Genomic DNA, 14100 nt, shown 5'->3' with positions numbered 1-14100 from the left:
AGGAGGAAGGGAATTAGCACACCGACCTTTTTCACATGTACAAATAGATTTCACCAAGCTACCGAAAGTAAGGAGATACAAGTACTTCTTGGTACTGGTAGATCATCTAACCCACTTTGTAGAAGCATATCCTACATCGCGGGCTACTGCAAATGTGGTGATTAAAACCCTGCTGGAAGAAATAATCCCTAGGTATGGACTAGTAGAAATATTAGACTCTGATAGAGGTCCCCTTTTTGCAAACAAAGTACTGAGAGAGGTAACCATGGCCTTAGGCACTAAATGGCAATATCCCACCCCTTGGCACCCTCAAAGCTCAGGGAGGGTGGAAAGGGCAAATGGAGAAATCAAGAATCAACTCACCAAGCTCATGGTAGAAACTAAAATGTCTTGGGTCAGATGTTTACCCATGGCATTGCTAAACATTAGAACCCAATCTAGGACGGATGTGGGAATCTCTCCCTTTGAAATGCTTTATGGAATGCCTTACGACTTAGAACTCCCGGGGAACCATCCTTGCATGCAAGATAGTCAAATTCAGGGTTACATACAACAGTTAATGAAACGGAGGGAGGAATTAAAACGAAAAGGGCTATTGGGACAAAGACCCCCTTTGGATATAATAATGCATAAGCTTACACCCGGAGATAGGCTCCTAATTAAGACTTGGAAAGAGACATCCCTAACACCCCAATGGGAAGGTCCCTATGTTGTCCTGTTTACCACAGAAACAGCCATCCCAACTGCTGGAAAAGGCTGGACACATGCCAGTCGAGTGAAAGGGCCCATCACTGCAGACACCCCTGGGAGGTGACCAGTCGCCCTGGAGATCTACGGCCAACCCTTCGGAAGGCACAGGGACCTGCGCCAGCTGGGAACGTGAATGACTGAATTAGGGGACAGAGAGCTATACCGATTGAGACTCTTGGTAAGAAAACCCCTACAGGAACTGGAACAGGAGTTCAAGTGCCCTCTGCCGTGGAAAACCTGGAATGAACTGACGCTTGCTCTTTCAGTAGTGGCTGAAGTGAGGCGAGAATTATTCAATTACACCGAGTGTCTTAAATGTCGGGAATCTTCTTGTCGGGCGTGGGTAAAAATCTTTTGCAGGGGCTGTAAAGACAAATGGTGGATTCTCCAGTCACATTTGGTGGGGAGTGCAGAAGAGCAAATCCATTAAGGGCCTTAAGAGAATTTATAAGGATCCCTGGAGAGCGGGAGATCCCTGACAGAGAAGCAGCATCACTAGTTGAAAATCTAGAACAGAGAAGAGATTGGGCCCTGGCATGGGAATTCCAACACCAATTGCATAGGATCACACGCCAAAACCAGACAGTCATATTAACTACCTTGTGTAAGAAGGGAATCCACGTTCCTCTGGGGCGGCAAGTGAGGCCTGACGAGTGGAATAGCACGATTCGCCGCTATTCCCGAGTCTATAAACAACAAAAACGTAGAGAACATAGGGAAGAACGACGCAACTCTAGGAAGACAGGAGAAAGGGAATAAAAGGCAGAGGGTGAACCCTAAGTAGGTGTGGGACTCAGGCCCTGTAAAGCTCGCTAGGGACGGCAGAGAGTCCGTCGTAAAATCAAAGAAATGCTTTGCAGGAGACCCTTTTCCTGGAGGCCTGACAGCCTGCCCTTAGGAGTGGGGGCAGGAGTTAAGGAGAAAGCCCAAATAATGCACCCCCTGAAGACTACCCCTGCTGCCGAGAAGATAATGATCCCTGCAGACCGACGCACCCGGGCTGGCAGGCGAGGCAGAGAGGTGAGGAGTAGTGGGGGAGAGCAACGGAGCACAGGAACAGGAACGGAGCACAGGAAAGCCCCAGGTAAAAGAGATATGAGTACAAAAGGAGAAAGAAATTTGTTGCTAGGACCCTGCCCTGCTTGGCGAGCTACCTTAATTATTATAACCCTGAGCCTCCCGGCTGTCTGGGGAAACCCTCATCAGCCTTACAAAGAGAACATGATCCCCCTAAATAAATGGACCCTGATCCCTGACTGGTCTCAGGCCTTTTTGCAATCTACCAGATCTATGGGGAATACCACAGGTTTAAGTTTACTAACATTAGTACTGCATGACAGGCTGCCATACGCTAGCCACGAACGGAAGAAGCAGAAAACCTGGCAGCTTCAAGGAGTAGTGGGAGAACAAATTAATACTGGATGTCGAATGGTTAATGGGTCTGACTATACTAACACAATTGCAATCAGTGTTTCCATGGGTCAGGAGGATAAACAAATAGCAGATTGTGCATACCCAATAACACAAGACTGCTGGCAAAACTTCACATTAACTCACACTGCAGAGGTAGTCTGTCTCTGGTCGAAAGATACACAGGGCCTTTCTTTTAAATTTATAATAGATACTAAAACGCACTCTACCACTGCTGAACCTCACAATATCACCACTCCACCTGCACCACCAGTTATACTCACCCCAAAAATTTTCAAAATTGCACCTTATATAATCAGGAAAACTGGTCAACAACAAATATTATTCAATCCAGCACGGTGTCTCAAACAGGTCAAACTGCTGATGCAGACCAAGGTTTCAGACATCCAGCCAGCTTGTTCTCCGTTTTTGCAAACATCCTTTGAAGGCTGGACCATTTGGCTCTGGAAATGCAGCTCTTTTAAAACAAGGAAACCTAGAGATGAGACCGGTGTTCTAGGCACAGGATTGGGAATTCTGAATAGCATTGATTCGGAAGTAGTAATGAACAAATTGGCTGCTACGACTAGAGATCTGTCCAAATTACAGCAACCACTGAAGGCATCTCTGTTAGCCTTGGGGACACACCAGTGGATGCTGTCAAAATTTTTGCCAAATTGGGAAAGAGTAAATGTGAACAATCACAAATTGGTGATTGGTGCACTCAGTGCTGCACAAAATAATGTTTCCTCAGCCCTCAGCTGTATCCAAGCACAATTGTGGATGCAGTCAATTTCTGCCTCGATTATAAGAGAAGGCGAGGAAGGCACTTTCCCCACAGAAATTTGGAAAATAATCTGGGACAATGCCAACGACTTTGAAAGAGAATTCCAGTCCTGGTGGAAACTGGTGAATTTTACCTATAATGCTTTTTCAAATACAGCTACTGCTTTTGTCTTGACCATACACAATGCCTCTGTACATCTAGTTTTTCCTGTTATTGCATTAGGAATAAACCATGATGGAGCTGTTCTCTATCCTATAGAACATAGGGGATGGGCCCATCAGTTTGATGACACATGGCAAACTGTTGATTTAGAATCTTGTATTATCCGAGAACAACTGGGGTTCATCTGTGAAGGCAATGTAATTATAGCCCAAGATATCTGTTTAGACACGGAGCAAAACATCTGTCATTTTGAGATTTGTCCCAAAGAGAGACTTCTAGAACAGTTCTTACATACATAGGCAATGGATGTGCGTGGTTTAGAACTATTTGTGATTCTGTGCTTGTAGATGATGTTGTGGTGGATACAAAGAATCACTCCAACTTCTGTGCTTGTAACTTCACTAAGATTACAGGGTGTGATATCGCTTATGAAGCTAAAGTCATCTCTCACCACCTATTACAATCCAACTACACCCTGCTTCACAAGCTAATGCCCACCCCGATTGGGATGAACTTCACTCTAGTGAGACAACTGATGCTCCATCAAGACCTGATCCAAATCCTCGAGAAAATCAAGGAAAGCGGACAGAAAACCCTAGTGACTGTTCATCATGACGCAGGAAAAATACACAGGGTTATAGAGAGGGTAAAGCAAGATGGCGAGCACGGGCGGTGGGATACCCTGTTCGGGTGGGCTCCTACTACCACAGGTGTCCTAAACAGTATATGCCATCCCATTGTTGTTCTTTTGATTCTGATTGTGCTTGGTTTTATTTTGTCAGCAGTTCTATTCGTTCTGAATTGGAATATGATGAAAAAGCTAAGGAAATTGGCATCTGTAATTAGTGCACATAGCTTAACTGATGAGGAAACTCAGTTAACGCTTGCTAGTGTTAAAAACGCCAATCACTTGTTCCCAAATTTTTAAAAGTTTTATAGTAATAAAATGGCTATAAAAATAGTAATACAATTAGAGTAATAATAATTTGGACAAACTGAATTAGGACAATATGAGACAATAAAGACAAAGAGTTATGGACATCCAGGTACCTTTTTCTGAGCAGCACGAGCCCGAAAAAGGACCCCTGTTAACAAAGGATTAACCCTTAAAAACAATAGCCTGTTGCATATTTGTACACTTCATACATGATGCATAAATTCCATTCAAGTACAGGATTCTGTCTGGTCATCGTCAACTTCTTCCTCCAAATCCTAACAGTGCCTTCGAGGCAGGAAGAAGTTGGTTTCTTCTGATTAGAGGGCCATAAATTCTCCTTCTCTGAAAGATTTAGGTGTCCTGTGGCTGCTATCTCGCTGCGAGTCCTTTCTTTTTAAAAAAGTATCCTACATAGCATCGTTTTTATTTTAACAATTTTTATAACCTAAAACTATATTTAACACAGTACTTAAGAAAACTAATACAGCAATACTTTCTAACACAACACATATAATATTCATTTTAATATTTGCGAAAAGGCAATCATAAAATACATGCATTTTTCACTCTAGGAAGAAACTAAAAGGATTTAATGATAAAAATTGGTAAAAAAAATGGGGGATTGTAATAAGTAGCAATACGTTTGTTCATTAATTAAATCAATAGCTAAATAATTATACAATATAAAAGGAATAACTAAATAGCTAATACCGCTTGATTTTTAAATGTGCAGGCACACATGGTTGCTTGGCTTGCAGGAATCGTATAGTGCTTTGGGAATTCCATGGTAAAGATATACCTTATAAGGAAAAGTTCACCCAGCGGTCACAGAGGAAGGCTGTAACAACAATCCTTAAACTCACAAGAATTGCTTAGGCTTGCAGGAATCGTATAGTGTTCTGAAAATTCCACTGTATAGATATGCCTTATAAAGAAAAGTTCACTCAGCGGTTAAAGAGGAAGACTTGGAGCCTTCATCCCACGACCACCAGAAGGCAGAAAAAGACCCCCTAGCAACTGAACGAGCAAGCGCAAAAGACAGATCACGTCATCCCTGAACCCGGGAGAAGAAGGCAATAAAAGGCGAACCTTGGGGATAGGAACGGTGCGAGCCTAGAGGAGCGGAGACTCCCGGCCGCTCAGCGCTGAACTTTGCTTATTCTTGCTTGCATAATAATAATAATAAAAAAATAATAATTGTATGATCCTTAAATCCAGTGAACGCGCTTATCACACCCATGAAATGTTTCGTCTCACGCAAAGAAGAAAGAAGCCACAAGCCAACACTCTTCTTTATTGCTACACTGTTTTCTTTGGTTACTTCTCTAATAGGAATGACTTTGGGGTGTGATTTGTTTGTTTCGCTCTTTTCGTTTCTTGGGGCGCACGGCGGCTCCTCTGTTGGGTTCACGGGGCAACGGAGGAACGGCCGCGAGCTCCGGCGGCTCCGCAGCAGCAGCAGCAGCAGCAGCAGCAGCAGCAGCAGCAGCAGCAGCAGCAGCAGCAGCAGCGCTTCTCTTGATCGGTTTTCCGCTCGACTTTTCCCTCGCTCCGCATCCCCTTCTCCCTCCCACTCACTGTATTCCCGTCCCGGGCCGTGCCGGGCCGTGCCGTCCGTGTTCCGCCTCTCCCAGCCCGGCTGATGCCGCGTCCCGCAAGGCGCCCCTCGGCGGGGCCGCCCCGTGCCCGCCCCTGCCCGGCCCGCCGTGGTTCCGCCTTGGCCGGGCTCTCTCCGTACCGGCTGTGGCGCCGCTGGAAGAGCCGCTTGCTCGGGTGCTGGCGGAGCATCGCGGTCTTTTGGCTCGGCCTGGCGCGGGCTCTGGCCCAGCCCCGGCCGAGGCCCCGGCCCCGAACGAAGCCCCTGCCGCGGTTCCGCCCGCAGCCGCTCCGCTGCCGCCCGGCTCCCGCCCCGTGGCCGAGAGCGTGGCCGGCAGCTTCCCCGCTCCGAGCTCCGCCGCTCGCCAGCTCGGCCGCCGGCCCCGAGCCGCCGCAGCCCGGGGCGGCTCGGCAAGCAGCAGCGCGCCGGGCGGGCGGGTGCCCCGGGCAGAAGAGCGGCAGCGCGGTGCCGCCCGCACGGGCGGAGAAGCCTCCCCTGGAGCAGCTCTACCGGCAGGGCCCGCTGCTGGGCAGCGGCGGCTGCGGCAGCGTTTACTCCGGGACCCGGCTCGCCGACGGCGCCCCGGTAAGAGACGGGGCAGGCTCGGAGGGCGGCGGCGGACGGCGGGCGGCGGGCGGCGGGCGGCGGGCGGCGGGCGGCGGGCGACGAGCTCAGCCCGCCGCTCGCCTTGGCTCGCAGGTGGCCATCAAGCGAGTGTCCCGGGAGCGCATCTCGGAGTGGGCGCGGCTGGTGAGTGAGCGGGGCCAGCGGGAGGAGCCGGCGGGAGGAGCCGGGCGGGGCTGAGGCGAGGCCCGGCAGGGCGGCAGCCGGAACGCTGCGAGGGCAGCGAGCGTGGAGTGAGCGGGGGCCGCGCAGCGCCCCGGGCCGGGCCATGGCGAGCCGCGGCGGGGCTGGGCAGGGGCTGCCTAAGGCGCGGCGCAGCATCGGCCCCGCTGACGGCATCGCGGTCCCCCCGCAGCGCAAGGGCGCCCTTGTGCCCCTGGAGCTGGCGCTGCTGTGGATGGTGTCGCGGCCTGGCTTCCGCGGCGTCGTGCGGCTCCTGGACTGGTTCGAGGTGCCCGAGGGCTTCGCGCTGGTCATGGAGCGTCCGCAGCGCTGTCAGGACCTCTGGTACTTCCTGCACGAGCGGCGCTTCCTGACGGAGCCCGTGGCGCGGGGGCTGTTCCGCCAGGTGCTGGAGGCCGTGCGGCACTGCAGCAGCCGCGGCGTCCTGCACCGCCACATCAAGGCCGAGAACGTCCTCGTCGACCTGGCCACGGGCGAGGCCAAGCTCATCGACTTCGGCTGCGGCACGATCCTCCAGGACACGTTCTACACCCGGATGTCAGGTGAGCCCAAGCCGGGGCCCAGCCGGGCAGCTGAGTTCCCCGCTTTGCTGGCAGAGGGGGAAGAGGGGGGAAGGAAGGAGGGGGAATCCTTCTTCAGCCAGCTGCAGCCAAGTTGCTTTTTGGCAGGGCAGGGGCTGGCTGTTGTGGAATGGGAGCTGGCTGGGAGGGAGGGAAGGAGGATGGGAGGGAGCAGCAGGGGCCTGATGAGCTGCACCCATGTCCCATAGGAACGCCGGAGTACAGCCCACCGGAGTGGATCCTCTTTGGCTGCTACCATGGCCAGCCAGCCACTATCTGGTCCCTGGGCATCCTGCTCTATGAGCTGGTCTGCGGGCACCTTCCTTTCCACGCCAATGAGGACGTCGTCCGGGGCCAGCTCGTCTTCCCGCCCCGGGTGTCTCAAGGTGGGGATGCGCCTTCAAGGCACGAGGGGAAGAACGGGGTTGGGAGGGGCAGCTGGCACATAAGCATCCTGCTCTTGCAGCTGGTGAGGAGGTGGATCTCCTGGGCTTAGCTGGAGGACGTCGCATCTGTGCCCCTGTGCTGGGGTCCTCCACATGAGAGGATCAATAGGAAGCTTTTGGGTGCAGCTCTGAGCACTGCTGGTGTTGTCTGGGCACTGTGGAATGTGGGAGAGCATGGACAGGAGCCTTCTGGTTTCTCTCTGCAGAGTGCCAGCACCTCATCAGGTGGTGTTTATCCATGGACCCCACACACAGGCCATGCTTGGAGGACCTTTTTGAGCATTCATGGCTGCAGGAGCCGTGCCTGGCCCAGGAGACAGCAGAGATGCATCCCTGTGCACAGTAGAATCCAGGAGCCCTGCAAGCAGCAGAAGCACGCGTCTCGTGGCACTGGAAGAAAACCCCGGAGCGTTTCCCTGCGGCCGTGGCGCGGAGGAGAGAGCGCGGCCGAGGAGATGCTGCTTCCACTGGTCCCCACGAGCTGTGGAGGGAGCGGCTCCGTGCTGCCCGTCCCATTGGAGAAGTGGTGGCAGTGCAGTGAAGGTGACACGGATTGGGACAGAGGAAACATCCCCCTGCAGCTCAATGGCATCGTGATGTCCCCGCAAGCCGAGGCACAGCTGGCGTGTTCTTCTGGAGCACAACGTGGAGCTGGGAACACCATCCTGGAGCTGGCCGCTGGCGGGGCAGAGCCAATTGGTTTTGCCTGCGGCCCCTGCCTGAAGGACACGCTCTGCTCTCCGATGAAATCAAGATGAGTCCCCAGCCGGCGCAGGGGCACGGGAATGCTGGTGCTTCCAGGCACGGCAGGGCTCGGCCTGGCCAAATGCCAGAAGTTCACTGCTCGGCAGCGCTGGGGAATATTAATTTTTCTGCCGGCTGCCGAGCTGCTTTTTGGCGGGACAGGGGACGGATGTTGTGGAAGGGGAGCCAGCTCCTGGCCTTGCTGACAGCTTCTGCCAGCCAGCCTGGCACGGGCTGAGGCGGGGGCAGCCAGCCTGAAAAAAGCATCCATCCATGTGGATGGGGGGCGGCAGAGGGGGGGACGGGTTCTGAAGCCGTGCCCCAGCTGGTCTGCTCTGCAGGCCCTTGAGGAAGGGGTGCGTTTACGGGCAGGAAAGGTGGGGATTTTCCCCACCCCTGGACAGGTTTAATTCTCACATGGAGTGGTCAGACCCTCCTCAGGCCTGTGAAACAGTGACAAGCTTTGTGCTTTTTCTTGTTTCCAGGTCTTGTTTTGAATTGACTTTCATGCAATTGTTCTTTTGTTTTCCCAGGAGGATTACACCTGGTGCCCAGACCGGACGGGGAAGCGCCTGCAGCGTCCGTGGAGCGCGTCCAGTGCCAGCGCTGCCCCAGGGGCCACGGTCTGCAGGGACAGCCCCTTCCAGAAGGACGAGGACCTGGTTTGGGATCGGCTCCTCTCCTGGCAGCAGCTCTCCAGAGGTGGGCACCCGGCTCCACAGCTCGGCTGGCAGAAGGGCTCCGGGCAGACGGCAGCGGGCACACGGGTATTCCGCTCTTGCAGCTGCTGACGAGGTTGCTGTGCCATGGTTAAGCAGAGGAGGTGGAACGTGGCCTGCCACGCTGCCCTTCTCTAAAAACAGAGAATGGGTCGGGAGGTTTGGGCTCTGAGCAGAGCCAGCAGCCTGGCCTGGGCACAGGCCATGGTGGGACAGGGGGACAGGAGCCTGCTGCCACTGACCGTGGCTCTCTGGTTTCTCTCCGCAGGCTTGCCAGCACCTCATGCCATGGGAACGGCACCGCTCAGCCTGCCAGCCTGGGAGGGCTGGAGGGCAGCCAGTGTTCATTTGCTGTCAAAATAAATTTGTTTGGGTTTTTTTTGTCATCGTCATCATCGGAGCATTTCTTTCCTCCTTTTCCAAGCTTTTGGTCTCCCTTTCTCCAGGGTAATCTTTCTGTGTCCTTCCTCAGCCTCTTGATGGCATTTGGCAGGGGGGGTTAAGCAACGTGAAAACTTCAACAACAGCTCCTGTTGCCAACTGCAGCAGCTCCTTCAAGAGCCCCTTCCAGTGAGGTCTGCATGTGCCTTGCAAAAGGAAGTGCTTTGCAGTGATGGGGTTGTCGTCCTGCTGCAAAAGCTGGGAGGAACTCAGAAATGGCAAAATGCCAATTTGGCTCAACCACCACCCAGGTTCTTCATCTTTTGCCTCTGCCCTGTGATAGGGAGGCAGGGCTGGACTCCAGGAAGGTTCAAGTTCTTGGTGCTCCCTGGCATCAAAGTGATCAAGTAAACGCTTGTATGCAGGGACTGCAACAGGGCTACTTGTCAGAACCCAGGAAATTCCTCTGGCTGCCCTGGAGGACTTGAGCCCCTGTCCAGGGGGCTCAGAGACCTTGGCAGAGAGCCCAAGACCCCTGTGCCTTTGATTTAGCCCTTGGATAAAACAATTACCAATCTTATATGAAGAATTGTGAGCCATGAAAGTTTTAAGTAGAATGAAAATTAATTTATCACAGGGTGAAAAATAGATTTTTGGGGTTTCTAGAATGGGGATTCAGGGGGCAAGATGGAGCAATCGGGCCGTGTCCAGCCTTTCTCCTTCTTCTTCTTTTTGGCCTCCATCTTCTGCTGTGATGTTGGCACTTTTAGATTGGTCTAGAGTAGAAGCTCACTGTCTAACATAGGAATAGGTATTGTAAAATAATTGTAAATATCATACATGTAGTTTTTAGTATAAAAAGATAACACCGCCTTGGGGCAGGCAGAATGCCTCTGACTGTCTTGCTGAGCGGACCTCGTCAGGACAGGAGAAAGAATTTTATAGCTAAGATACAATGAACAACCTTGAGACCAAGAACGGAAGAGCTCTGACTCCTTCTTTGAGCGCCGGGCTGGGAAAAGAGACTTTCTAACGTATATCAGGGTCACTCTGACCAGCTAGAGATCCCAAGATCCCCTAAGAAATATTTTTTGGGTCCTTTTAAATGTTGTTATTTTCTTATATATGTTCAGCTGTTCTAAGAAGTTACTTGCAAGGTCTCTAGGAGAAGATTTTTTATTAAATAAAGAAGGGGGAGTTGTGGGGGCCAGAGATCCAGCCAGAGAAGAGCTTGCTGTGCTCCCCTGGAGGGCCAACTCCTGACCCACTGACTTTGTGTAGTTAGGGCAGGCAAATATGACCCCCAGATGCCTTTGCAACTTTATGTTGATCCCCCAGTACTCATTGGTCCTTCCCTTTGTGTTCTGCCCCTGAGCCCTTATCCCATTGGTAACCAGTTTTGTCCCACTCCTTGCCTTCCTATATAATCCCGTTTTTCCCTGGTTCTGAGAGTTTCTGTCCCTGGCTCCCTATGCAGAGTGCCCTGCTCTTAATAAAGGCTTCTTCTTTGTGGAACGCCATGCAGAGCTCCAGCCTTTTTTCTCCGTGTCACCTGAAGAAGGAAGCTGAACATCACACGCTGGTCTGGGAGGAGGATGTGCCTGTGCCCCTGAGCTGTCCTTCTTAGGAGGCTCTTCAGGAAGGTTGTGGCACCCTTACCACGGCCACCCTGCCGCCACAGCAAGCAAGAGCCTCAGAAATGCCCTTGTTCCTAGAGGCTGTTCTTGTTCACTTGCTACTGATGAGTAATTTGGGATCACAGCCACCAGGACAGTCCTGGAAGTTACCTGCTGAAATACTCAGCATCAGTCAATTAACAATACAGAGTGCAATACACATACTCCAGCCACATGGCTCTGTCCCATCAGCTTCTCCGTGACTGGATGTGACACGTTTGGGGATTTCTGCTCTTTGGGCATTTGTTTCCTCTTGCATTTCATTGGATTGAGGCAGCTGTTGCATATAGGTTTTATGGGCAATATTTTTTCCTCCATAGGGAGAGTAGAAAAGAATACAGGGAGAGTAGAATAGAATACAGCAGCATGCTTAGTTGGTTTATTAAAATCAATGAGTTAGAAAGTAGTAAGCAGCTATGGAACTGAGGGAAAGGGAATATTAATAGACTATGATAAAACATTCCACAGAAAACACAATTATGCTAAAGAGTCTCCTTCTCCTTTTGCAGAAAGGCCCCTCACCGAGGACATAACCAGGGTGGTACAGAAAGCTGCATCAAGAACTTGTGGGGGGAAAGGGAGTTCTTTGTGTTGTAATGCCTATGGAAATCCTGTGCAGTGACAGAGCTCTTGTAAGAGCTGTAAATTGGTACAATGCCTTCAGGCCTAAATTCAAGCTAGAAGCATGCTCCCAGAGTAGCAACCTTTCTGTCACTGCTCTTGGACTGCAGCTTCAGAAACAGGTAAAACAGACCTCAGCTTAGAAAATCTAAAAGCTCCTTTTCGGTTCCTTGATCAGATTCAGGATATACTAGATTGCCAAGCAGTATGGATTCTATCTGCCACCTGTATGCCAGTTGTCTTCTGTTAATTGGGCAGTTTTCCTTATCTCTTCCACAGCCAATCCTCCCTCCAGGGGAGACATCTGCTGATAATGGGCTATTGAATGTCACTGCATGGCTGATAAGAACTACAGCATCCCATTGGAGATGCTCTGCCCAGAGGGAGGAGCCAAGCATTCCTACCCGGATATAATCTTGAAATTCTGGAACACCAGCACAGCTTCTCCACTGGATTTCCCAGAAGAACAGCAGCTGCCTCTTCCACTGGATCTTCAGAGGAAGACTACACCTTTCTACAGGATCCCTGCTCCAAGAGAACCACACCTGACACTCCAGGAGGGCTGCAGCCACAATTCCAATTGGACTGCTACCAACACCCTGACCCACAGGGTGTCAGGTTGTATTCTGACTCTGTCAGTGCTGTTTTGGTTTACTGCATTGTTTATTTTATCTTTTTATTTTCTTCCCTAATAAAGAACTGTTATTCCTGCTCCCATATTTTTACCTGAGAGCCCCCCTTAATTTAAAATTCATAACAATTCAGAAGGAAGGGATTTACATTTTTCCATTTCAAGAAAGGCTCCTGCCTTCCTTAGCAAACACCTGTCTTTCCAAACCAAGACAGAGGAGCCACCTGTGTTAGACATGTAAATACTTAACACGAAAAAAGCAAGAGCATCAAAAAGGCAAAACAGCTTGGTAATTTGTAGAAAGTAACTTGGATCAAAAATAAAATGTGTTAATAGATCAGAATGTCTGAAGATGACATTCACAATTTTCCTGGTGATATTGTGCACTGTACTGTAGCAGTGGATAGTAACTGGGCATAGCCAGTAGGATAACTGGATATGCTTTTCAAACTTAGTATTCATTGAATTATTCATTGAATTCTCATCCTTCTGTACACTTCAGCTCTGCTGTAAACTTCAGAGACATTTTTTCACAAGCTTCTAACAAGTTACTCTGGATCCATAATTCCTGAGACCAAAGGGAGCCCAAATGCCAAGTGGGATTACTCTTTCTCAAAGCCTGGAGTCACACAGAATGAAGCAGTACTTAAATCATCGTGTGCATCCCAGACACATAACAGTCCAGTTATTGACCGTCTGCAATAATTTTTTGACTTTTGCTACAAATTACCTTCAAGAGTAAGCTACAAATAATATCTTGAACCTGTTTAAATTCAGGAGTGGCATTACAATTGCCCTAAAAAATTCGAAGGGGACCTAGAGCTGTTGCAGTAATACAAGAGAACTGTAAGTGTGTATTACTAGTTGTTATTCATATTAGGTAAAAATGGATCAGCTCAGCTTTGCAAAGCAAGAAACAAGTCATGGAGAGTTGAAATGATGGAGTTGGGACAGTGTAGCCAGTCTGCTTTTTGTGAGAGATGCTCTTAAGCAGTGGCAGTAATAATGTACTCATCTGTAACTTTGCTCCTTGTGATCTACTATCCACCTCTGCATTTTTTTCTGCTCTTTTTTTTTTTCTTTATTTCTTCAGCTGAGTACCAAAAGGAAACACAGAACTGCAATGTTGCTACCAAAATAATAGATCTTTTTTTTCAAACTAAAAAATACTCAGAACTTTTAGAAAACACAACAGAACTGTTGCAAAGTATAAACAATACAAGATATTGAACAGTATTTTGACATTATACTACATCAGCCAAAGAAATGGATAGTAGGGCTTGAGGAACAAGGATAGAAATGAAGTTTTGTTAAAAGGGCTTATTTTGGTCTCTATGTGGTAACTGTCATCACCCTGATGTAAATACTCCACAATCCATTTAAATTTTCCTAAGTTGTATTATTTTGCAATCAGCTATGATTTTTTAAATTTCTTCTGCACCCATAACTGAATGATCTGAGCACAATCTCCAAACAAGACAAATGGTAAAGTAGCAAAGGGCTGCAATAACTGAGCAGCCAACAGGATAAGCCACACTGGCATCTCTTTTGTTTCTTTTCCTCTTTGGTTTAAAATGCAACACATTTTCATTCCTTCTGATGACTCACCTCTGAAAGAAAAAGGCAGTAGCTGTTTTTGGCAGGGTAAGTTGCATTTGCAAATTGGCTCACCTTGTTGGCAGCAGAACTGCATTTTTTCTTATCAAAGCTGCTCATCAGCTTGAGTGGGGAGAAAGCACAAAAGGATGAGAGAGGCTGGTGCAGCTCTGATGGTGTGAGGATCCAATGGTGCAAAGAGCTGGAAGGTGAAATCCCTTTTCTTGAGGTCATTAAGGAAAGGGAGGGTGTGCCTGAGAGCTCATTCTGTCAGCC

The 14100-nt window shown here is 49.8% G+C and overlaps 1 protein-coding gene across 1 annotated transcript; it reads left to right on the top strand.

Moving 5' to 3' along the window:
* Positions 1-5688: 5688 nt before the first annotated feature.
* LOC139603676 (serine/threonine-protein kinase pim-1-like) lies at positions 5689-8214 on the top strand. Its single transcript, XM_071454566.1, is given in 6 exon segments — positions 5689-6228; positions 6343-6393; positions 6623-6992; positions 7220-7396; positions 7663-7790; positions 7792-8214. Coding segments are annotated over 6 exon segments (1689 nt in total).
* Positions 8215-14100: the final 5886 nt, after the last annotated feature.

The sequence above is a fragment of the Agelaius tricolor genome, unplaced genomic scaffold, assembly GCF_023055355.1.
Source record: "Agelaius tricolor isolate 1412-34295 unplaced genomic scaffold, bAgeTri1.0.p SCAF_40, whole genome shotgun sequence".
In the NCBI taxonomy this organism is placed as follows: Eukaryota; Metazoa; Chordata; class Aves; order Passeriformes; family Icteridae; genus Agelaius; species Agelaius tricolor.
This window is presented reverse-complemented; position numbering and strand designations above follow the sequence as displayed.